The sequence below is a fragment of the Cinclus cinclus genome, chromosome 5 (assembly GCF_963662255.1).
Source record: "Cinclus cinclus chromosome 5, bCinCin1.1, whole genome shotgun sequence".
NCBI lineage: Eukaryota > Metazoa > Chordata > Aves > Passeriformes > Cinclidae > Cinclus > Cinclus cinclus.
The window spans coordinates 12,787,322-12,813,229 of record NC_085050.1 but is presented as its reverse complement, the minus strand read 5'-3'; the positions used below and the strand labels follow the sequence as shown (position 1 = coordinate 12,813,229).

Below are 25,908 nucleotides of genomic sequence, written 5' to 3'. Positions count from 1 at the left end.
TATATGAACTTTTGAAAAATACAGCACAGGACAGTGCTGGTTATATTTTACCTAGATTATTTTTTAAGCACTGTCAGAACTGTCAGATTATTTTTTAAGCACATTGAATCAACACAGGCTCCTGCTGGATGTTGCTAAGAACTGACAGAATTTTTGTTTTTAAAGCACTGTTTCCTGGATTCTACATTTCAGAACTGGAACCTTCAAAAGATGAAATTATATAATTTGCTGGTACAGCGACATGTAACAGAGATTAAACCAATTAAATTCATCCGAAGTTTGAATCGGCAGCCGGAACTCAGAACTGAATCGTGTCAGGACTGCAGTTTAAAGGATTTGCTGGCGAGTCCCCAGCACGCCATGAGGTGGAGCTGTGCCCCCAGGATTGGCAGGGACACAGCGGCTGCTCCACACCTCGCCCGGCCACTTTGCAGCTGATTTGTCTCTTGAGGGGATACATTTGGTTTAGGTTTCCCCAGCAAACGTGAAAGATTCTAAAATAGGTCACGCAGATCAATTGCTCTTGTAATCTGAGACCCAAAAGAGCAAATAATATCTAAACTGTGGCGTGGGGGTGGCCCGGAGCTGGAAGCGGGGAGCAGGAGGCGAGGAGACAGCCAGCCTGGCTACCTCTAATCTCAGGAAAATTGGGACTTTGTTCAGTTTCTGCTTTACATCAGCATATATGTTACAGCAACGGGCAGAGAAACATTTTTTATTGCATTTTATTACTAGTCTTGCATGTGAAGCTAAGGACTTAACCAAGAATGGGGGGGGGGGGGGTCACGTTACCAAAATGTGTGGTATATGGGATAAGAACTTTTAAAACTGAATTAACTGAATTAAAAGCCATGAAAAGGAAGAGTGAGGCTACTTAAAACTTCAAGGTACAATTTTTTTTTAATATTTTAAAAAATGTTTAATATTATCAGTATTTTTCTGATTTAAAACAACACTTCTTTTATATATAAAATGAAAGCAAAATTTTAAGGAATCATTGCAGAAGATTTCATTAGTCATTGTGCAATATTGGAAGTTGAAACCTGCCTGCAGAATACCACAGGCAGTATTTGGTGCACATTAACAAGTGATTAAGAAACTTTTAAACTGCAATAAGAAGCAAAGCCAACTTCCTGACACCCCGTCTGGAGTAAAAAACATTTCATTTTGCTTAATATCGAACTGTCAAAAAAGAAGAAGCAAAAAAGCACTGTCTTGTACACTAAAACAAAACAAAACAACCCAGTTGGCTCTAAACCATTTTAGGGTGGTTTTTTTTTTAGCTCTTGCTTTACTTTACGTATTTTTATATATACTGTCTGTGGTTCAAAAATTGTCTCATTGATTTATGCTACTGTCAGTTTACATTTAAATATTTTGCCTCTAAAGTGCACTTTAGATCTTCATTTGGTTATTTTTATTTTTTATTCATTGTTAATTACCTGCAATGGAAAATTTGGTAGTCAATAACTATCAGTCTAAAAGCCTCATATTTCATCTTATTATGCTTTCCATAAAAATAATCCAGAGTTAGTGTAAGATTCAGTCAAATATATCAATAAAAAATTATTCTTTAAATTTTGTGACACAACTGCTAACATGTCGTTCAAGACTCTTCTACTAACAATCAAACAAAATTAAGATCCAAGAGCTCAAAAACTCCAGTTCCCCACTGACCACAATAAAGACTGAAAATACCCAATATTATCACTGGATACAGGTTTCACTGGAATGTCATTTGGGGATAAGGCTGCTAAATGTTTTTAAAAGGTATATGCTGTTTTCAGCAAACTCCACCTGTATAGAAAAATTACTTTAAAGTCACTGATTTTTTTTTTAAATTAGGAAATTATCCTCTAATATATTGTATATCCTTAAAACTGTTTTTAATGCTTTGTACTTCAGGCATTTGTAAACAGAAGGGGGGGAAAGTCTTATTTTTAGGCTAATTAGTTACAAATACTGAATTTCAACTCTGAACCAGAAAAATGACACAAAGACTTTAAGATAGAGATCTGTGTTAATTTTGTCACTGTTTCCTTAGCTCTTGTGGGAACACGCTGGTTTGACACCATTACATATAGAAGCCCATCTAGATATATTCTGAACATGGTCTGTAGACAGTCAACAGGAACATGAGATGACCTGAAAAATTTAACACTAGGCTTCCTACAATGTAGCATCATGTTAAATGGTTTTAGCAACTAGTTTTCATTTATTGTCAGTGGCAACAAATACTTTCAATTAAAAAAAGAAAGAGCACATCTGATTTTAATAAAACTATTTCCCTTTTTCTTGTTTATTGTCAAACTCTAATCATAACTTTCTATAACATTTATATTTTTACACAATCATCCAAAACCTCATTGACTAAAATATATACCCCACAACAATTGTGGGGAATATTTTGGTTGAGAGATACAAGGAAATTGGTCAAAACACGTATTTGCACTAATTGGCCTTTACCACTGCTGTTGAAAATGCTCCATTTACAACCCTTCAGTCACTGCATTCAGTGCTGTTTGTGTCCTTCTGTAAAAGATACTTTCCTTGTCCCTTGTTCTCACAGTCTGAGCTCATTTTACCAGTACATTTTCTCAACTGAAAGATGTTCTACGATATAAAGAGATATGTCCAGTCTCATTTCACTTAACAGGCAGTCATAAATGGTTACTCTTTCTGACCATTATTATGAAATCTTTTGATTTTCTGAAAGGATTTTGCAGTGCAATTCAGAGAGTTCCATGGGCATGTGCTTCCCTTTGGGATCAAGCTGAATCTGCTTCAGCGTAAGCCATTGCAGGGCACTGCAGGAGCTGAGTCGGGGACAGGGACCGAGCCCGGGGACAGGGGATGAGCCCGGGGACAGGGGATGAGCCCGGGGACAGGGGATGAGCCCGGGGACAGGGGATGAGCCCGGGGACAGGGGATGAACTCCTACAGCCGCGGCCAGAGCTGAGCCTCGCTCAGGCTCCGCAGTCCTTCTGCCAGGGCCTTCCCACTCATAGCTCTACAATTTCGGTGTATTTACATCCATGCACTCATACTGATATAATCCACGAACCAACAGCACACCTATTCTGCCTCAACATCCTACAACTCTTGTCAAATTCTATTCAGAGCAGCAAGTATTTTCCTGGATTCTTATCATTGGTACAATAATGTTCTTAGTGCAAAAATACTTCTACTGTGTTTCAACACCTTAATTTGTATTATACAGACTGAATATTACTTAAGTGGTTGCTCTAGCATTTATACCAAGTAAGTTTCTCCTCCACTAAAACACCCAGTCAGAAATGAAATGTTTATGAATCCTTATGTAAAGAATGTGTATAGATCAGGCACAAAAGCAATAAATAAATATACTGGAAATAAGCCAGTTCTCTACACATTAAGATTTTAATTCAAGTGCTTTATGGTATCAAAGTTACAACAAAGGGTCCTTTCTGCCCCCTTTTCTCATGTAACAGGAAACCCCACGAGCTGGATCCTCTGCCTGAAATGGCAGGAACTTCCTGGGCCCTGGTAGCCATAAGTCCTTCCACAGCTGATGCAGAGTGACACACTGAGAGAGGCAAACACATCCCCAGGAAACCCAGACAGAGCTTTTCCATCAGGCATACACATCTCCTCCTCTGCCCCACTTCAAATGCTCTGCTTCACTTTTTCTGAGCAAGCCAATACTCCTTTGTCAGAGCACCTAAGAAACAGAAATGTACAAAAAAAACCCTCCTCCATTCCTGGGCAAAATAACTTTTCCCCACTAGTCCTTATAACAGCAAACTGAGGAGAGGAAAAATGTAGCCACAAGAAAAAAAAAAAAAAAGAAAGAAAAAAAAAGGATATTCCTTTTAATAACTCTTGGACCAGAGAGGAATACTTAGAGTCAATCCAAAATCCCAGTATTATCCAATTCTCTTCATCCTGTCCCTTTCTGAGAAACCAGTGTCTTATAAATTGTTATCAAGGCAAATCATGACAGGTTCTCAACCCTACAGAAAGTAGAAGTTTATCAGAGCACAAGTGGGACTAAAAGTATCACAGAACAGACACCTTACCCAGTTCCCACTCAAGAATCTTCTGACATGACCGAAGTCCAAGAGAAGAATCTCTTCTTTTAGAGCACATTGTCCTTCCATATTTCCATTACGTTGACTACCAAATGACCATTACAGTCCCAAGGTAACATATGAAGTGTCCAAAAAAAGTATCTCTGAACCCCAGGATTTGCTCATCACAAAATGCTTTCCATGCTGGTTTTCACCTGCCTAGGGGTATTTGCCAGCTGTTTTGCCTATTAAAAAGATGCCCCCACCATGGGGAGAATTATTTCTATAAAAATTGCTCTTTAGAAAGTGCTTTCAGAATTTGTAAGGAGAAAGTTTTAGCTGGACTTAAAATGGATATCAATGTTATTCTCTCACATCTGAGTAATACTGACAATTCAAACATATATTTTTAATCACTGAAAGCAGAAATCCCTGACAAGATTTCAAGTTGTGAACTAAGGCACTCTTCCTTCCTCACTTTTTCTCAGCCATTAATCTCAGTAAGATTTTTTAAATGTCCACTTCCTGTAATTTTGGTCATTTTAGAGTACAATTATTTTTATATTTTTATGATGCCTTTGGGGTATCATTACAAATATTTTTTAAACATTTAAACTTAGAAAAATAAAATTAAGTAATAGCTTCTCTTGAGGAGAGACTGTCAGTCCTGTTTTGAATAAACAATCCCTTTTAAAGGCAATCTAGAGATTTATATCCGCTGTAACCATAGAAATTAATCTAGAGTTTAAACAAAACAGAGTAAAACATAATTTATTTAATGAAAATCAGAACGGTACTATTGCAAATGAAAGTTGGGTTTCTGGTTTTTTAATTCAACAGACAGCTTTGTATGCAATTGTAAGATTTTACTTGATGGGCTACTTCTTACAACTTAATCATACTCATTTAACCAATCTGAACAAAGCATTCAGGTATCTGAGTTTTAATTTTACTTGATATGAATGTCAATCACAAAAAAAGAAGCTAAGGATTTTCAGATTTAAAAAGCTAAAATAAATATATGAAACACTTTTAATTATAAGAGTGATCATGAGAAACTGCTTTGACATTGCAAGGCCAACATGAACACATCACAAAAATTTTTTTGAGTTTCTCATATAAAAAGTTTGGGAATAGCAGAGAAGACTAAAAATGCAAAAACTGGAAAGCATGCTATATGTCAGCATAGCTAAAAAAGTGTTCAGAAATAGCGATTCCTACAGACTCAGTATTTACAAGTTTGCCTGAAACATTCCAGCATGCTGACCCTCAATGACAATTGTGCTTCATAAAAAAATGCAAGGTGAAACTAATTAAGTATGTACAGGTCAGTTAAGTAAGAGTTAAAAGAGCAACAGCATTTGTTCTATTTTCAAGAAGTAAGGAAAAGAACTGGAAGTTCACATAAGGAAACACTGATGTGCTTTACAATGTAACAACAAAACAAAAAACATAGCCCAAAATGTAGAAAAAAATTCATATCACAATAGACTGAAATAGTTTCCTGTGGGAATATCTGTCATAGTAATGTGAAGTTGTGAAAAATACTGAAGTAACAGTAGAAGGAAACTTTATTAAAAAAATGCACTTTAGAAGATAATGTCTCAAATTCCTGTATGTTTTACAATAAATTCCATGGCACTTTTGGCGGTTATATAACCTGTATATAAGTCACCATGCCTTCCTTGACCAAATCAATAGGAAATAATTAAACCATATCAGGAAAATAATAAAAATAAATAATAAAGTTCAGCCCTATTTACAGACAAACTGTGAACTCAATTATTCTATTATACTATGGCAAACACATTACCAAACAAGAAAAAAAAAAAATAAGGTGCTTAAAAGCCAAAAGTTTCTAGTAAGACAGTAACTGTTCATATGCCAGAATACAAACTCTGAAAACCTCAAGCAATACAAGCTTCTGGTCTCCTTCTCTTAACTCAGTCTGCAGGAGAGAATTATCTAGGAGACTCAGCCAAACCAAAGCTCATATGGACTTAACAAAGCTTGGCTTGTAGTACAAATACCAAAAGAGACTCATTGAAGTGAACTTCGTAAGACACCTCAAAATACTCATAGTTAACTGACCTGTATCCTGTAACTGGCTACCATTCCCTGCAACATATTACTAATTTCAGAAAGCATTTTATCTATCTCTAGAAAGTCTCAAATTCACAGGAATCCACAACTTCACATAATAGGTGACTTTCTGATGGTACACATCCACAGAAAACACACAGTGTGTAAATAAGCAGAGAAACAAGCAAACAAAAACTAAAGTAAAACCAAGATGCACAAGAAAAGGAAACAAAAGGCTTGGCTGAAATAAAATGAAATAGTGTCTGAGACATACCACCACTGTATACTGACTGCTGCATGAAGTCTGAAGTTCCAGTCAGCAGTCAACTCCAAAAGGCATCTGAGAAGAGAGGGCTGTAAACTACAGCTTTATCCTCATGACTGCTCAGGAGAGGAACCATTCTGAAATCACTAAGTGCCAGCCAGCTGTGATACAATCTTAGGAAACAAGATGGTGGCACAGACACTGACACGCGTTTTTTGACAGATTCCATTTCACAAGGACTTTGCAGGGAGAGTTGCATCAGCTATCCAGCACCTAAGTACACTGATCTATGATCACAGAAACCACCAGTGCAACAAAAATGATTGTGCATACTCTATAAACTCTAATGAATCAGAAGAGCTTCAGAAGACAAAAATCTATTAAAATACTGCAGTAAAATACTAAGTTCTTATTTTACTTAAAACACTGATAGACTAACAGAGAATAAAACAGCAGTTACTTCCCCTTGTCCAACTTTTTATTTAATAGGCAACATCATGGTTTTTCAACAGCTTGGGCACATGCATTTCAGAGATGCTACCATTTTCATGGACACCTTCCTTTCACAACTCTGCTGATACACATGTGGCCATTGCTGCAGCACGCAGGGCAAGAAGTAACCATCGAGTAACTAAACCACCACCATGTCAATGAGTAAACACATACAAACTGTCCAGGAGCTTACAGACTAAGCTGTAAAACTTACTAAAATGCTTTGTGTTAATACTCAGGGTCTATCAAATAGTTTCACTTTATCTCACCAACTCATACACAGTGAAAAAAAAAAAAAAAAAAAATCAATGTTACCCCTGTCTTTTGCCATAATAACTAGATTGCCCATGCTGGGTTGCAGTAGCTAAATGCTACTGCATTGTGTGGGCAAATAACAGAACAACTGGATGAAAAATACTTGTGTTTCAGCAGACTGAGAAATTGGAATATCTCTTGTAAGATGGATACTGCTTTGTGTACAATTTTCATTCAATGCTATTGCAATTTGCCACAATGTATCACAGCTCTTACATGGGTTATTGAACTGTCTCTCATGTCGAGGACAGAAGTGATACTACATTTTCCAGTTTCTATTTGGGTTAGGAACACCTGATTTAACAAACGCCACGCCACTGCTCCACAGCTCTGCTCTGCACTACAGATGATTCAGTATTATTGAAATACACTTCATCAGTATTTCAGTAGTCTGCTCATGCACTGGCATGAGCTTAGGGAGAGAGAAAGGTAAACATGAAGTACCTCCCTGCTGAGGAGCTATCTCATTAGCAACTTTAAGGTGAAAATGTTATGGCTATGAATCACAATTAGAACACGAAAACTTGGTACTACTGACAACTTATCAGAGACTGGTCAAGATTAAGTGTTAAATGTCAAGCAGATATCTAAATATGAATAAATGGAACAAGAGCTGGTGAAGCTCACTGTGGCACAAGGGTGGAAAAATAGGGAAACATTTGAAAGTGAAGGAAAGGAAGAATTGCGGATAGTAAGGGTAACAGAAACAGAAGCAGAAGGACATGGTCTGAGGAAAAGAGTGAAAAAACATTAAAAGTAAGGTACACCCAACCTAAAGCAGCAAATACAACTACAGTGCAAACGAGAGAATGCATATCAGAGACACATGAGCTTAGCATGCATTGGAAGAACAGGACCCTTATTCAGAGTAATAAACCAAAACAAAACCAAAAAAACCCAAACCCTACACTTAAAAGGGAAAGAAACAAACTCAAAAGCTAATTATTAAATCTCCTAGGATGTAAAACATTCTCCTCGAAAGTGTTCAAAATAGCCTAAACAAAACACTTTATGCTATATATATGCCAGCAAGGAGAGGGTTAACCTGACCTCGTGTTTTAATAACATGTTCTACTCCTTGGCACATCAGCACTAGAACCAGAGCATTCCAAAATTACAATTTTCCCCACAGAAACACACAACAATTTCAAATGCCTGCAGCTCTAATGGCATACCAATGGAAAAACATATTGTTGAACACAGTGCATAGCAGTGGTGCCTCCTTAAAGTTAGGATATCTAAACTAGTTTGAAGATATATTTAATCTTTTTTGTCCTGAATGTTCTTCAGTGCCCTACAGAGCAATTCTAATGTGGTTCCTGCATAAACAACTCAAGTGTCTGGTTCACTACAGCATCAGTAAGCATGGAAGAGACAAAAAGGACTAAGGATAGAAGAATAAAGAGAAGGAAAATAAACCCCAGTGTCTAAATAGAAAGTTTTACTCACATAACATTGTTTAATTCTATCTCATTGCACTGTATCAAATTAGGTGTACTGTGACTTCTTGGGTAGCTTACATAACTCAACATGATTTTTCTTTTATTTAAAATTATTTGAGGAATTTGTACTTTAGAAAGTTTTTTTAAAAGCGTAACTTTAATGACTGCAAGCATCTTTTTATTGCTTAATTGCCATCATTAATACTAATTAATGTCACAAATGGAGTCAAGAAAAGGAAGAAGTCCAAAAGGCAATAGCTGGACAAGACAGGGAAAAAAAATGACAAAATAAAACTTATTTATAAAGATTAAGCTTCACAGAGATGGCACTTTGAATTCCTCTGCCATATACAACAAATCAGATAGCAACCAGACAAAAAAACCACCCTTCTACTGCAGGAAGTAAAACAATTGACTGGGTATTTGTGGGCAACCAAATTATCCTTCTTGCAGTTAACAGTTTCTTACTAGTTAAATAAACAAGTGTCTACTAATTCTATAATGTATAGAAACTCAGACAAAAATTAGGAAATACAGTAAAAAAGGAATCAAATGGAGTGCAAATTAAGAATACCAACAATAAGAAATCAGTGAGACTACAATTGTGACAGATTTCAACACAAACCTATGAAAAATACAATGCACAGAACCAGAAAGAAAAGCATACGCCAGAAACGTATGAGTTGGAAGAAACAAATGAAGAAAGAAAAGTTCCATTTTTTAAATAAGTGAAACAGGAGAAAATAGGGTGACTCCCGAAGAACCTCAATTTTTTTTTCCAAAGTTAATACCAAGGATTAAAATAAAGTTCATATTCCCTTTAGATTTAAAAATGATCTTACAAGGGAAATTCAATTCGTTTCCTGGAACAGAAGCAGCTAAAAGATGCGTGCTCTCCGCCGGGCTTGGAGCGCCTGCTCCGAGGCAGGGGACACGAACAATTACAGGAGCTGACCCAAGTGATCTGGTTTGAAGACAGCTGACACACAAATATCCACTGAAGCACAAAGGACAAATACTTCCACTTCTAAAATTCCTCTTTCCATTAAACTAAAAACACAGTTGTTTTTTTAATACTGTTTTTATCTTACACTACAAATATAGTGTATGCAATGCACACAACACAAAATCTATCAGGCAATGTCAGAATGCAAATGAAAATCAACAGTAGTTTCCTGCAACAGTCACAAAACAAAGTCCTTTTTTCTAAAGAGCAAAGAGATGCAACTGAACTAACCAACCTTTACTTGGGAAAAACACTTCATGTGGTCATGAAAAATCTTGAGACTACAAAACAGTTTTTTTTTTTTCCTGTAACACAACTTCTGTCTATTGCAGCCAGCATAATTCTTAAGTTACTGCTAGTAGCCTTAGAATTTGGGGTCAGTAGTGTCACTACCCCTTAGAATTAAAATGATCCAGATTCGAATAAACACAGTGCTAAATCTAGACTTCTAACTTCAGGCAACCTGCAGACTACAGGCATTGCCTTAGTCTACTCTCAGAACAAACTCATTTCAGCTGTTGGTCTTAAATGCTTTCATTTCTGCAGTTCTGTGCAATACTGAAGCCGTGTGAAATGAAATGGAGCACGGGACATAGACTCCACATCCTGGTCATAGCAGATTTTTCCTATGAAGCTGTAACACAGAATTAGTAAAAATTCAGAAACTTAGATCAACCACCCCTACTTTCCATTGCAGTCTGGTGGTACATTCTATGGCAGCATAAACTTTAATAGAATTTCTGGGTGAATTTTATTTCTTATGGTCGCAATGGTAAGGAAGAGGGAAAAAAAAGTGCTAGGGGACTTATTGGAAGCTGATTATGGTCATATCTTCTATGATAAATCCACTAATACAAATCCAATTGAGCAACAGATGATGATGCTACCAGCAACAGCTGAAAGGTCTTCTTGGTTCCTGATGTGGAGTTAAGGCAGGGAGAAATAAAGAACTTCCCAATGCCCTTGTAAATAGGATTTTGATGAAGAAATGAAATTTTAAATTGGATTTCCTGACTTCCGAGTGCATGACAGTCCTTCCTTTTTGAGAAGGGGAAAAAAACAAAACAACAAACCAGACTAATGTTATATACTACATTTCCTGATGATATGCTATTACAAATTTTGCTCAAAAATTATGATTATGGATATAACTTTATACATTTCCATATTACCTCAGGACATTCATTCACCTCTTCAGTATTATTCATCCCGAAAACTACTACACACTAAAAAAATCAAACCAAAAAAACAAGCCAATCAAACACCTCCCACCCAAAAAAACATGCCAAAAGAGAAATATTAGAGAGCTTTTCCAATTCTTACAAAATATGTAGACAAAATACATTCCATGCAATCTCTTGGGCTTCAGCTTTATGGTCAATGCAACATTCATTAGATCATTTTTTCCCTCAAGTGTTACAAGGAAAGCCAATTAAACATCTAAAGACTCCTGCTTGTCATGTCAAATTTATTACTTACTGAAAAAGTGTGCCTTATTCATCAAATACATGTTGACTTAGAAGTCATTGTGAACCACATTCTTAACTAATTACAGCAACTGTTACAAAATACTGATTATTATTAAGAATAAGTAGGTTAAACTGAATGCACTAATTATCATAGGCTTCACTTGCCAGGAAACACCATTTTATCAAAACCATACTGCACAGTTAAAAGTTAAAAAGAAAGCATTTATTCTGTTCTTAGTCACTGCTACCCAGGAGATAGGAAACGTTCTCCTGTAACAACCCCAGTCCTGTGCACTGCACTGGGTTCTGCAAACTACACAGCTTTGTTGGGAAGAACACCTGCCAAGAGAAGGCTGCTCGGAGCTGTCCTATAAGGAACCAAACCACCATGTTGGAAACATTATGTCACACAGGGGACGCAGCACCAGAGCCCCCTCAGCAAGATGGAGATTGATATGATATATGTAGCTTGCCCTGCTTGTGGGATAATATCAAAAGATGCCTGGACTTCAACTTGGTGGTCAAAGTGCTAACTTACACTAACTGCTATGACTTGTAGCTTTGTATGTATTCTCTAACACTGTCCCTGGCTGAACGGATCGTTTATTTGCTTTAATTGAAATAAATTTTAAAAATAGTTAAAGATCTATTTTCAGCACAGTTTCTCATCTGTATCAACTACTGGTAATATTGCAGTCAGGTAGTCTGGGTCCATTTTTCTAAAAGAGCCAAAAACATCAAAGGCAGGTGCTTTAATCTGAATATTAAATATATGGATATGAGCACAGACAACTACATAATTTTGTTCAGATTCTTTCATAATTTCATTGTGGCAGTGTTAAAGATTCAAAAGAGCTGCTTAATCCACTTTTTTAAAAAATTAAATTATTTATACAGTAAAGTCTTAGGACTTGGTGCCATTTTATTAACTTCACTGGAATAGAAAATGTCACCGATAAATACTGAGTCAACAATAAAAACCTTCATGATCTAGGAACTAGGTAGCAAAATAAATCCTTTAAAAACTATCAAACTACACTAAAAATAAAATTAGATATAAATTCAAGTTTTAGACTGTGGTCAATTGAGGTCTAGACAAAACCCTATGTTTGTTCACTGCCTAGTCTCCAGTCTGCTCCAAGTTTGAAAAGGTAATTGAACTCAGTCTATAATTACTGGATTAGATACAGATGGGCTCTGTACATTTCAGGGGAGGAAAGAACTGTTTTGATTCATTTTATGATTGCCTGTAAGGTCAGACTTTTCAAAATGTACTTTCATCTGTTAAATAGTTTCTCAAAGTCCCAGGGGGACATCTTCAATAACTGATGTTTTAAGCAATTTGAGTCTATCAGATCCAGTCTTTGAATGTAATAAGCTGTCCATTTTCTAGAATTATAAATGTGCATGTAGGTTAATTGCTACAACTCAGAGAGAGTTTCAAAACTACATTTTTTTTAGAAAATTGTTAGTTTTACTCAACAACTGTTATGCATAAATATTTTCAGAATTATTTTGGTTTGGGATACAGCATATCTTTGGAAATACAAATAAGTGACACAAATTAGAAAGGTCCTTACTCATAATGCCTTCCCATTTGGGGAATGCTCTCTCTTAGGACCCAAAGGAACAATATTTGAATAGTCTCAACTAAATCAGTTAATTTCTTGCAAAACAAATTTAAAAAAAATACATACGTCTTAATAAAAGACCCTTAAGAACACTCGAGAAGACTTCTTTTTTCTATAATCTCTTATTTGAGCCTTCATCCTCACTCTCAGTCAAGAAAAAATGTGGAACAATGAGCAAGCATTAAACTTTCACTCGGCTAAGAATTTTTCGCACAGTATTTTCTTCAATTAAATCAACCGTAACTCTGCAGCCTGTTTCAGTACAACCAGGATTTCATCTTGCATCATTCAATGTCTTGCTTAGTTAACAGTTCAAATGCCCTGCAAAGGGAATCTAGCTCTGCTCTCAGTTAGAGACTCTCAGAGCTACTGCAATAGCAATTTAAAGCACAAAACACATCATGCAATCAGAAGGCAATATAATAATTCATAGCCTTAAAAAAGGTAGGAAACTTAATTCCAAACAACTTACAATTCAAGAGTTTCAGTTTCTTTGTATTACAACAATCCCCTTCCTTACAAAATTCCAATAAGATTTTTTTTTTGTTAGAACATACATTTGCATTTAATCAACAACAATATCTCACTGGCTATAGTCTCAGTCAAACAAATTATCTTTGTGGGATCTACATATAGACATCTATAGAGTTGTTCTGCCAGAGCCTTGGTATTCAAGCATTGGCAATAAGGGTAATTGGAACTATGTTAATATAATCTGATCTGTCTCCAGGTAAGCTAATGAAAAAGCACGTTATCTCATGTAATTTCCATTATTAGTGTTTTATTCATATTATTTCAAAGTCATCCACAAGAGGGACAAAACCTGAAGGCAGAACCAACAACCACAAAGGCCCAGCAGAAACACACATTCTAATAACTGAATTATTTGTATGCCTGCTCAGACAGAAGATCCTGTCCATCTTAAAAAGTCTCACCAAAACAAGAAACTTGTTCTGCTGCATTTTAAGAACTGATTGATACAAATCAGTTTGTTCAAAATACTTCAATCCATAAAACGCCTGCAGCAGACTACAGGTTTCTGCAGTAGTAGCTCTTTTTTAAACCAAGAGCATCAGTAGCAACCTTGTATAAGGAAATAAAAGAGGTCTTTGAAACGAGCATGCAATTTTACTCAAAAAGATAAAATCCATTATATTTGCATATCTTCTTCCCCCACATCTCTAATGAAGGTTTTTAATGCATTTCTTTAAAACTGAAATAATACTCAAATATAGAATTTGAATGAGGTGCATAATTTAGTGAAGTCTCAATCTTTACTTAAGAGCTGTATGGAAAGGGCTTCTTCTCTTTCACTGTAAGCAACAAAAAATTTCCTTCAAAAAATACATGTGTTATTTCCCCTAAAAAATAAAACTGCAAGTATTTCAAGTATATTGTAGAAATCCACATACTATTCCTGAAACTACTGTAAGTTTTAGACTATAAATTGTGAAAAAATGGTCAAGTAAGTGAAATAGCCAAGCCATAGCAGCACACATTCTGCATGCTGTAACACGGCAGAAAATAAATACAATATATGAAGTTACACTAGGTCACATTTTAGACCAACTAATTAGCCCTTTGATAATTTTTCCTTTTCCTTCTCCTCTACATTTTCACTATCTGTAATAAGCATTTTCCTGTGTTTGCTGTATAGTCCTTTACATCATATTCAAACACGTAAGAAACAGTATCTGAGCTCTCATAAGTATTTCCCATCTGTACTTTAATGGATTCCACAATGAGCTAAAAATGTTTGGATCTGAAAGCAACATCATAAAGAAAAATAAAGTGTATTCTTACAAGCTAGTCTCACATTATGTTGTATCATTGTGCCTTTACACAATCTTTTAAAACAAAAGAAAGATATCCAATTTGTGTATATGAAACTGAGTCAGTATACAGACTACAGTGATGTAGTACTATTTAATCAACAATCACTTCACATCAGTTAATGATTCTTTAGTCTTGAAAACAATAATATAAAATAAAAATATCATTTAACCATCTTTGGACATCATTCATCACCTAAAATCTGTGAGGAAGAAATCTGACAATTAAAAAAAACATTAAAAAGTGGTTGGTTACTTCACAGCAACAAACTTCTGTGGTAGATTAAGCACCCTGTGAAGTCTAATACAGCTAGTTTACTTCAGAAATATTTTATCATGGTTTGTTTCCCATAAGTTCATTTATTATTAAAAATGAAGAGAGAACATTCATACATCGGCACAGTCCAAGATCAGACTGATCAGAGTCACAGGTAGTCCCAGATCTGGAAAACCAGTATCCAATTCCTTGCTTTGGTATGAAGCAGTGTCCCATAAGTAAAAAGGAATTCCAAAGGATCTCTGTGCATTAACTGCTGCATTGCTTGTTGAGTACTGTATGCATTTTGAAATACATGCACTTGACTTAATGAGGTTTCAAGTGTTGCAGAATCTGCCAAATCAAGGATCTGCTGAATCACACCTCAAGTAATATGCACTATTTGCAGCACAGTATCTTATTTTGCTTCTTCATAGGATCCACGAAGAAAAACGAGACTTTTTCTTGAGATCATGTGTCAGAACAAAATAAGGTTAAAGGATACCTCAGTATAAGGTAGATTTTTCAGACTTTAGATCATTTTTGTAACTCCTTCTATCAAAAAAAAAAAAAAAAAAAAACAAACAAACAAACAACCAAAACCCAACAAAGCAACATCCCACCACTACCACACCTCTGAAAAAAGTTGGTATCAGAACTGGACACAACATTTTGTCATTTGAATAGTGCTCCACACTTTCCCTTTAAGTGATCATTCCCTCTATGCTTCATTAAACTTACATCTTACAAAAACATAAGTTCCATTGTTTTGGTATTGGCTTCTATGTGCAATATTTACTAGGAGCCAAAAAGGCCAAATTATGCCCAACAACACCCACAACCAGAACCAATAAATGCCACCCTTACACACGCAAAGGTAATATCATGCCCAAGAAATACATATATGTATTTCATGTATGTACATTTGCATACAGGTAATAATTTTTCTGTGTAGTTGAATGAGGAACGCCTCAATTTAAGCCTACACGAAGGAGTGCTTTCCCTCGAATATCGTGGCAGAAACTGCAGCTGGCATCACACCACCCAGCTGAACAGACCCAAAGAAAATAACAAAGACAACTGAAGAAAGAAGAATTTAAGATTAATCAAAAATTTGTAGCTGTCACTTGAAAACTAGTATGCAACAAAGTTCTGAAAGAAGAATATCCCAAGAACACACACATCTGTTTAATATTACAAGCAAACTGTCAACATCCTAAGTGAAGATTTAATTTAATATTTTTTCTTTCTTGATGTTTTACCTTTAGTCAATTCCTTGTGAGAGTATCAGCTTTCTGTAAGGAACTGTTAGATATAAAGAAATGTTATTGTAGCATGTTTATAAAATCATAGTTCGAGAACTTTTTATTTTTGTAAGGCCTGACCACAACTTAATTATCTGCAGGACATTCCAAGCTCACAATTGCAAGCTCCAGTTCCCAAGCAATTTTAAACAATATCTACTGTACAGGACATACAGCACTGCAAATACCACAACATGGTAGTGTTTCGAGAAGTCATGATTAGAGCCTTTAGACATGGTTTTTATTTTCAATAAATACGTTTCTCTACTAATCATTAAATGTTTTCCATCACCACTACATGTTTGTCTTTCACGCCTGCTTGCTATCAGTGTTTATCTTAATACAAGTGAACTACTCATAAAAAAGGCAGATATCATGTATAACATGATGGATGTTACACACAAAACATCCTAAGAGCAGGGTGTTCTTTTACAGCTCACACAATGTTTTCATTCTTTTCCAGGAAAGAACTAGAGTAAAAATAGGAAACAAAACTTGTTAAATTGGAGATAGGGGAAAAGTGAGATCACAAGCTCAGACAAAAACTCTCTAAGGAAGGCTAGATATTTTTAAGAGAGAGAAATCTTGAAAGTCCTGGGAATTCAAATTTATTTTTAAAAGCATCCAAATCACCTTGAAACAGTCAAAGAAATAAAATCCATCATGTAATTATGTCCAGATTTTACCCACCAGTCTGAAAACCAGCAGATGACACAAGACTTTTATAACAACTCAGAACTCCGAGAGTCTTTTTTCTTCCCCAAAACACCAAATACCTTTATTTAAACCCATTACTGACAAACTCCTGTTTTCTTACCCTCTTAATCAACTCTCCCTTTTTCTGGAGGCTGATGACTCTGCACTCACAGGCACACAGCTGTCACAGAGCCAGTGAGGAGTCCCCAGTGCACTCATGGTGGGCTCCACTACAACCTGATGTTCCCTTCACACCTGCTCTTTTACCTGACATGCCTCAGGTGTGTATTTTATTCCAGGAATGCCCACATGTCCTGCAGCAAGATTATTTCTGGTCTTCTAAATATAGTAAGATTTTACTTTCACCTCAACTAAATACTGGAGGCTTTAAGTTTCTTTACCATAAGAAAAAAAATTCACTGAATGACCTTATTACAATTATAATTATTCTAGTTAGAATATTAGAACAATACTTCATATTAGAGGTTGAATAAATTTAGGAGTAAAATCAAGACCTCTTCTCTTATTCTCCACCATTAACCAACATAACACACGAGAGCTAGAAACCCACTTCACTCTTCCTACCCAGCTGAAAAATTGGAGAGCTGGGAAACACCAGTCAATTGCATGTACAGAAATTTCTCTACAGAAATGAAATACCCAATTTAGAATTGGTGAAATTACATCCATATTCAAAACTGTTTAAAAATCCACAAGGAAATATCCAGTGTGAAATGACAAGCAAGCCACCAATAGTGGAAAAATCAAAGAGTGAAAGAAAGCTTGATTACATTTAATTGTATCTGTTTCTTGTTTTGTTTGCTTTACAAATGCTGGACAATACCTACAGAAATGGAACAGATGCAAATTTCAGTCAATGCAGCACATGCACTTTTCTACAGGTCTACCAGCCTCCATCAAAAGAGAAGGCAGAATCAGAATGAAAGGGTAAAAAGGGACAACAAACACCTGATCACTACAAAACGTAATTTTTTGCCAGACAGAAAGTTTTGACACACCACCCTGAAGCCAGGAAACTCACATTTAAAAAAAAGTATCCATCATTTAACATTCTATGCAATTATACCACAGTGTAATATTTTCAACACTAAAGAACATTTTCCTCAAATTACTGGAAATGATTCATACCTCCAATTTTCACCCTTTAATTGCTCTCACTGCTGAAGCTATCGTGCCAGGTTTTAATAGCTGCCAGTCTGAACAATATTTTCAAGTATAGTGGACTGAAGTTTCAAAGACATAGCATATAATTACATAAACTTTCACTGAAAAATTGTATCCTTTTATCTATAGTGAAACACACAAAAAGTTAATCAACTCATTACCAAAAAATCACAAGCTATCAGCTCAGCATTACATCAATAACTAAACCTGATGATCAAAATGAGTCTCAATTAGCAAAAATGCAAGTGAGTACCACTCATTGAAAGCAATGATATGTAACCAATTTTTGTGAGAAGTTCAAACACCCTTATGTTTTGAAATAGATGTTCTGATATTAAACTTTTTTTGTGAAGTATAAATCCTAAATAACAGTATCTCCCCCTTTTATTAATATTTCAATTCACTTCAGAGTTTAAACCAATTAACATGTGTGATAACTCAGAAATTGTTTGATAATTGTCACAGAGGAGAAAACTCCTTAGCCCAGACTCGATTTAGCAGACAAGAACAAAAGCAGCTACTTTTCCAATGTCCAAGAACAATCATCTGCACCTAACTGAAGAAGCAGGATACACCATGCACACAGAAAGAACTCCAGGATGCTGGGAAGAGTCACATCTAAGACTTTCTCTGGGCTGCTATCTACCAAACTTGTTCTATTTTCAAAAAAGCAGAGGAGGAGAATAATCAGACTCCTTAAAGTTACCAACTTCCAGGGAAATCAGCTTTATTTTGACCTCAGTATTAATAGCTGGAAAAGTAAACCCCACAGTTGCATCACTTAACAAAACACACTGATATTCTTTTGAGTTTGCTTATTTTTATGTTCATTTCTGTCCCAAACTAGCAATTATATTTCAAAATACCTAAGCACAGAGCCCAAAGCTTGTAGCAAGGGCAGTGCATCAAAGTACTCAAAATAATGAGCGGCTCTTGCTCCAAATTCTTTGATGAAGAACTCGGAGAAACAGCAAAAGTATAAATGTATTAGTTAAATTCACTAACCTGAAAATATTAAGTTCCAGCTTTTTCTCCCTTCTTCCACTTCCCTTCTTCTCTTCCCTATTTAGATCACCCATATCACAACCTCATATCATTTCCTTCTACAACCTCAATCATTCAATTTTCTTCCAGCTATGCCTGCACACTTTCTACTGTCTTTTTTCCATTGTATCCCTCCAGCTTTTCAGACACCTCAAGGCCCACTGCCTTGCCCCTAGCCCACCTTTCTCCTTCAGAGGTTATGCTAATGTGAATTATGTTTAAGGAAAGAAGGAGGCTACCTATGATAAACCTCAGCTTTCTTCCACTTCTGCATGCTCCACAAACTTCCACAAATATTATCCTTATTTGTGGTAGGACCAACAAACAAGATCTTGCAAAAGGTGTCATCTTAATGGAACACCAGAGTCAGGAAAGAGTTCACAGTTACCAGCTGCAGGATATAACAATTCCTCCAACTCCAAGCCAGGAAAGAACCTCCCACAAGCAGCTTGGAAAGAGGTGAGGCGAGGACAAAGACAACATCGTCAAAGTGGGAACTGCAATGTTAGATACATCTGGACTCCTCAGCACCACAGAAGGTCCAGTTAGTCAAAACAAAATTAACAGACAACTAAGGAAAGTTGTGTCCCAAGCCAACTTTCAATCCTGCTGTTCTGTTAAATTCAGAAAAGAATTCCCATGGAGCTGAGAATGTACTTTAAAACAAACAAACAAAGCAGGGGGAAACAATGTCATATATTTGCACAGACATTTCCCAAAATGCAGGAGTCCATAATTTTTCCCCAAGGCCAACCACTACCCTCCTCACTGTTTCTGAAGTGATTTTTGCTAAAACCAGAAGCATCACATGGGGAATATTAGTGATTTGGCATTTAGTCCTAATGTACTGAACAAGGTCAGCATTTTTCATTCTTCTCCAAGTTTGTTTTGGGTTTTTTCTGTTTTTTTTTCCAATCTTTATTTTGCTATTTTGTTAACCAACTTTTTACATGTTTCTCATCTACTAACTAAAATTATCATCTTTCCCTTCCATCTCTCAGACTAAACTTCTTTAACAAGGACGAAGGAAATGAGAAGTAGAACCAATAAATGCTCATAATAAAAAACTAACATTAACTGTAATTTGCACAGGGGAAGAGATAAATCTGAGATATTAGACAGCAGTACACTGTAACTCCCTATTTGAAAAAGCATAATTTAAAATTGTACTTTCTGCCTACAACATGGGGGAGGGAAACACATGTGTGTGTAAATGAGTACAAAATGCAACATTGGTGAACTCTGGGGAAAAGAGTGTCTGTTCCTAACTGTTCATGGGAGAAGTCAGAATTAATCCTAATGACCTCAGCAATGGACCCAATTTAACAGAACTTATCTCTCATTAAAAGTTAAGTGAACTGAAATATCACTCACTGTCCAAAATTTGGCACAGTCATTCATTGCTAATAAAGACTCTAATTTGGCTACACCACAAACAGTATATATTTCCCCTGCATTCAAATATTCTCTCAAGGGAGTTATTCTTATGTAATCAGTAGAGTACAAAAATTGTATTAAATAACCTTATTAAATCGGGTTATAATTTTTTAGTTGGAGTATAAAACCAAAACCATTAAAGCACAGAACTATAACCATTTTTGGCCATTTCCCTCACAGCACTGGTAAGTGTCAGCTATTCAGTTGCAATAGAAACAGTTCACTACACGGCCACGCAGTCTTTGGTGCTCTGCCTGTGCTTGCCCACAATGCTACCACTCTTGGGATATGGAAGTTTTAAGGATTAAGACCCTTTCAGTTCTGTTTTAGACCTGGAGAATACATGTCACATCCCATAAAAGTTAATACAGCAGACTATTGCATTATTTTGGATACTTCCCAGTCTTTTGAAACGTTCATATATAACCTGATTCATTCTGGAGTAACCAACCTGAACTTGACTCAGAACCAGCATCATAATAATTATAATCATAATAAAACATTTCATATTTGGCATTTTTATTTTTCTATAACCTTAACTTTTTGAACAGGGATGGTATTACTTCCTGCATCAGCACATTGGTACCTGCCAAACACTGAAGTTATAATATACCTGTAACCAGTAGGCAGTGGAAAAGCCTGTGGATCTCCCAGTCTGTAATTCAACTTTTTCCTTATCACATTTGAATTGTATTAAGCATGAGGAATCCTCTATTTGAAATCTAGATCTCTAGATTTTCTAGTATTTTTCTAACTTTTTATTTGTAAACAACTAGAAATTTTCCAGTGAAAGTCTTGTCTTTATTGTCTTTCTCTACTAGCACTGTGTACATTACACAATTTCAGTAGATGAATTCTATTCTTGGTACTTCTTCAAACAATCCTGAACACTCTGAAAGGGATCAGAAAGTATATATGTTTAAAAACATTCTGTTTCAGTTGTGCTATGTCAACAGTTACATCAAGCTATTCAAGGTGATCCTCTACAGTCAGTTTGGGGGACCAGCTCCTGTTTGGGCATTCCCCGCGCCTTCTTTAGGCTTTACTTAACGTAGTGACAGTGGCAAGAATAAACTGTAATACCATATACAAACACTCCTACTCTTTTTCTGACCTAGGGGAATCCTCTAAATACCAATCTGTACAAAAATGTGCAGGAATATCTCAAATCTGGCACCGAAGACAAAACACCAGCTCACCATCTCTTCTAATAGCACTGCTATTTTAAATTATCCCTTAGGCTGCATTCCAAACAATGAAATAAGTTGGACTTTCACAGGCACACATGAAAAGCTGTTTTACATACAGTATGCAAGATTTAAAAATAAAATAAAATTATAAACTCACCACTGCCCTACACGTAGCCAAAGCAATGTACTACAAAAGTCAAGTGGTCTTGTAATTAAAAGGTTTGCTTAAAATTTATATTCAATGTTATTTGTTCTGGCTTTCACAAAAACTAATTTTGGAGACAAGTTTTATGTGGGGATTTTTCCTCCTCATTACACATTTGCACAGAGCAGATGAACATATTTTTTGTGTGAATATTGGCCTATTGTACCAATTTATTTTTTTTGAAGAATCAGTTAATCATCCTACAGAACCCATACGCAAAACTTATATGGGTAACAGATGTTGCAGCCTCATGAATCTGGCCTCCTTATGTGCTCAACAGCTTCAAACATGGGACATTTGATCATTCCAAAATTTTGCATTTAAATATTTAGAAGCATTTAACCTTTCAAATTTTCCATTCTCAAGGATATTTCTTCAGATATGCCTGATATAGTTTTTGAATAATTCAGACTCCAACTCTTCAGTTTTTAGCTTTTCACAAAACCTTAAAGAAGAGAATTTCCCAAAGCAAAATAGATTTTATTCATGATTGCAATTAAATCCACCATGAAATTTTGCTTTACTATTAATTTATATTTATTTCTGTTTATAGGCTGCATCACCCTTGATTCCATTTCTCCAACATATTGAACAATCAGCAATTATAAGAAGTTCTTGTTCTTTCAATATTTTCAAGTATCTAAGAAGAATATTTGACAGATTATGTACCCAATTGCTGACACTTGCCATAATAAAGTAAAAGGGAAGGTCTAAAGAGTCAGTTTTCCTAATACTGTCCTAAAACAGAAGCTCAAATGCCAAATACTTTGTAAAACTGACAATCTTTTAAAACATTCAAAACAACATATTTAAGGCATTGTAAAGCTGTGAACCAGTGTCACATAAACTGGGGCTCTGAAATACTTATGTTTGTCATTGAGCACTTACTGCAAGCCCTTTTTTTTTTTTTACTTAAATACATTTGCTCTAATCTTTAAAATTCTTCAATCATTTAGCTTGATCCCAAACCTGACACTATACCAAGGAACAAATGTATTGGATTTGTGTGGTGAGGTTTTGGTAGTGGGGGGCTACAGGGATAGTTTCTGTGAGAAGCTGCCAGAATCTTTCCCCATGCTCATTAGTGCCAATGCCAGCTGGCTCCAGGACAGACATGCCACTGGCCTAGGATGAGCCCAGCAGCAACAGTGGCTGTGTCTCTGGGATAAGAGTTAAGAAAGGGGTGAAAAAGTGTTACTGCACAGCAGTTAATGCATCAGGAGCAAAGAATGAGAATATGTGAGAGGAACAGCCCTGCAGACACCAAGGTCAGTGCAGAAGGAGGGACAGGAGGTGTTCCAGGTGCTGGAGCAGAGGTTCCCCTGCAGCCCCTGGTGCAAACCACGGCAAGGCAGCTGTGCCCCTGCAGCCCACGGGCAAGCAATGAGACAGCCCATGCAAACTTTAATATCCTTGGATACTGCATTTGAAACAGCCATGTGACTGTAAAGTCTAAGAGAAAGAAAATGTTTTGTTTTCATTCACTAAAAAGCACTAACTGTGTAGGATTACTGGTTACAATTTTGCCAGCTTCTACAAACACTAAGCACCTTCAATCTTCCATCTTAAACATCACTTAGAGACTATATACAAAGAAATCAAAACCCAAAACAATCTCCACAGTCCTCAGATCGTACAGCAAAACTCGCAGTCCTTCAGGGGCAGAAAGAGAACATTCAATGTATGATAGCTGTATCCCTTAATACAGTTCAGCAAAGTGCTCAAACACATTAATTATGTGATACAAAACCTCTGTGGGATGGGCTACAGAGATCTTTGATCCTACAGCTGACCTGCTCAGTCCCACACTCCAGCTGTGTTGCAGCTGCAAGCAACTGGCTGCTACTCCTGGAGCTTGGAGCACAAGCAGCATCAGCACAGATCTACCTGCAAGACGCTACGCAAACCCACACAGAATATAATGTTGAAAGGAGTAATTCTCTGTGTAGACCCTATTATTTCACTACTTCCATATTTGCATGTTAGATAGAGGACTTGCAGTAAGAACTTCGGGCACCTCTAGTTCAGAGAAAAGAAGGCTGAGGGACAGCCTCATTGCTTACATTTTCTTGAGGAGAGAACATGAAGAAGGAAGTGCCAATCTTCACACAGCAACATATGACAGTTTTTGCTTCTTCTCCAAAGTCATTGTTTATATAAGTACCATTAATTAAAACCACTGACCCCCTCAGAAGGTTCAGCTCATCTCCATTGGCATTACCTGTTTACTTCACCTGACACTCAACAAATTAAACAAGACACTTTTCTCCATGCCTTTGTCCTTCTTTCTGTTGTCTGGACATTACATTGAGGAAACTCAGAAATGGTGCAAATTCAGAGAGAAAACTGGGATCATCAGGAAACAGCAGCTGTGAACAGGGGGAAGCCAAAGAGCCCAGGCCAGGAAAAAAAGGACATGGCTATAGCATGCTATCACTGCACAGGACTACAGCAGGGCAAGGAGAAGACTGAGGTGAGGATAGGCTTGAGTATGAATAGAACTTTAAAAAAGAAAACCAAACTTGGGAAGAGGCAAAAGCAAAGAAGGCCTGGTAGTAGGAAGGTAAGGGGAAGCAAAGACTAAAAGGGAGGAAGAGGTTGGCATGAACGTAGTCTGAGACTATAAACTATTTGAAATACAGACACAGAAACCGAGAAGGAAGAATCGAAATGCAGGCAAAGATAATAGCGGTGGCAATGGGGCAAAAGGGTTGTTCGGAGGGAATAAACAAACCTATGGCTATAAGAATATCTAGAATGGAACCTAAAAACCTCAGATTTCCTTGTGCTTCCTCTGCTACTATAAACCACTTGTGCATTCCTCATTTAGTCCCAAACTTTCATATCCATTCTAACTCCATCTCCTCAAGAGTTCCTCTCAGTTTTTCAAAATACAGTCCAGTGTTTTATCAAAGTTATTCAAAGCCTGCCTTTGACTCCGTATGGGGGAAAATAATATCCAACAAAATTGATTTTACAGAACGACTATAGACTGAGGACTGCTGTTAATGCCGATCAGCTTTCACCTTTGTAATTCCTTAACTTTTCAAGTCTTTAAAAGGTTCCGATTACCACTGTACACGCAATCTGCCTAGGCTGGCACTTAATTGCCACACCGTGCGACAGGGGAAGCAACCAAGCCAAAGGCGGCATGTAGAGAGCAGCGCTACAGACGCTGACGAACGCATGTGCTATGGTAGCGCTGCGTTACGTGGCAGCCGGCAGGAGGAAACAGCCGTGCGCACGCAGGCACGGCTCGGAGGGCCGGCGGATCCGCACGGACACAACCGCAGCCCCGGCAGCGGGGGCCGCGGCCCTCGGAGCTCCCCGGGAGAAGCCGCGCCGCGGGGAACGCGGGCGACAGGCGGGCTCGGAGCCGGCCCCGGCCGCCACGGCAGCGCCGGGCCCCGGCTCTCAAGCCGAGCTCCCAGCCCACACCCGCGTGGGAAAGCGCTGCCCCGGGCCTCTTTGCGGGCGACTCCGGGGCCCGCTCGCTCTCCCCGGGGCGGCAGTGAGGGGCGGGCTGCCCGCCCGGGCGGAGCCGCTGCCGGCGGCCCCGGCCGCCCCTCGCCTTCCCCCGGGGCCGCACTCACCACCTCCCGCGCCTTGCTGGTGAAGTCGCTTTTGGAGCGGGCGGTGCCTCGCTTGAGCAGCTCGTCCCTGGCGCCGTCCCCCGCCGCCGCCACCCCCAGAGCCTTGTTGCGGGTCTTCACGGTCTTCACGCTGGCCTTGAAGAGCAGGGTGATGTCCACCGCCATGGCGGCCGCCGGTGCCGCCGCGCGCCCTTCCCCGCGCAACGCGGCCCCGCGCGGCGCGTTCCGGCTGCGGGGAGGGGCGGGCAGGCCGCGGGAGCCAGGCCCGGGCCGCCCCGGGATAACAGCGCCCTGCCAGGTGTCGTCAAGCGGTGCTCGGGCAAGGCGGGTTAATTAGAGATGGTTGATACATATTAACCAGAGCTGCAGTGCGGTCTGGGGTGAGGCTCCCCTAGGAAATGTCATCACGTGTGAT

The 25,908-nt window shown here is 37.7% G+C and overlaps 1 protein-coding gene across 1 annotated transcript in view; it reads right to left on the bottom strand.

The window, feature by feature from the left end:
- The window catches only part of STX18 (syntaxin 18), a 57,420-nt gene extending 31,762 nt beyond the window's left edge, over positions 1-25,658 (bottom strand). Inside the window, exon 1 of the mRNA XM_062493376.1 lies at positions 25,494-25,658. Coding sequence (XP_062349360.1) covers positions 25,494-25,658 — 165 coding nt within the window. The remainder of the gene's footprint in view (positions 1-25,493) is intronic.
- Positions 25,659-25,908: the final 250 nt, after the last annotated feature.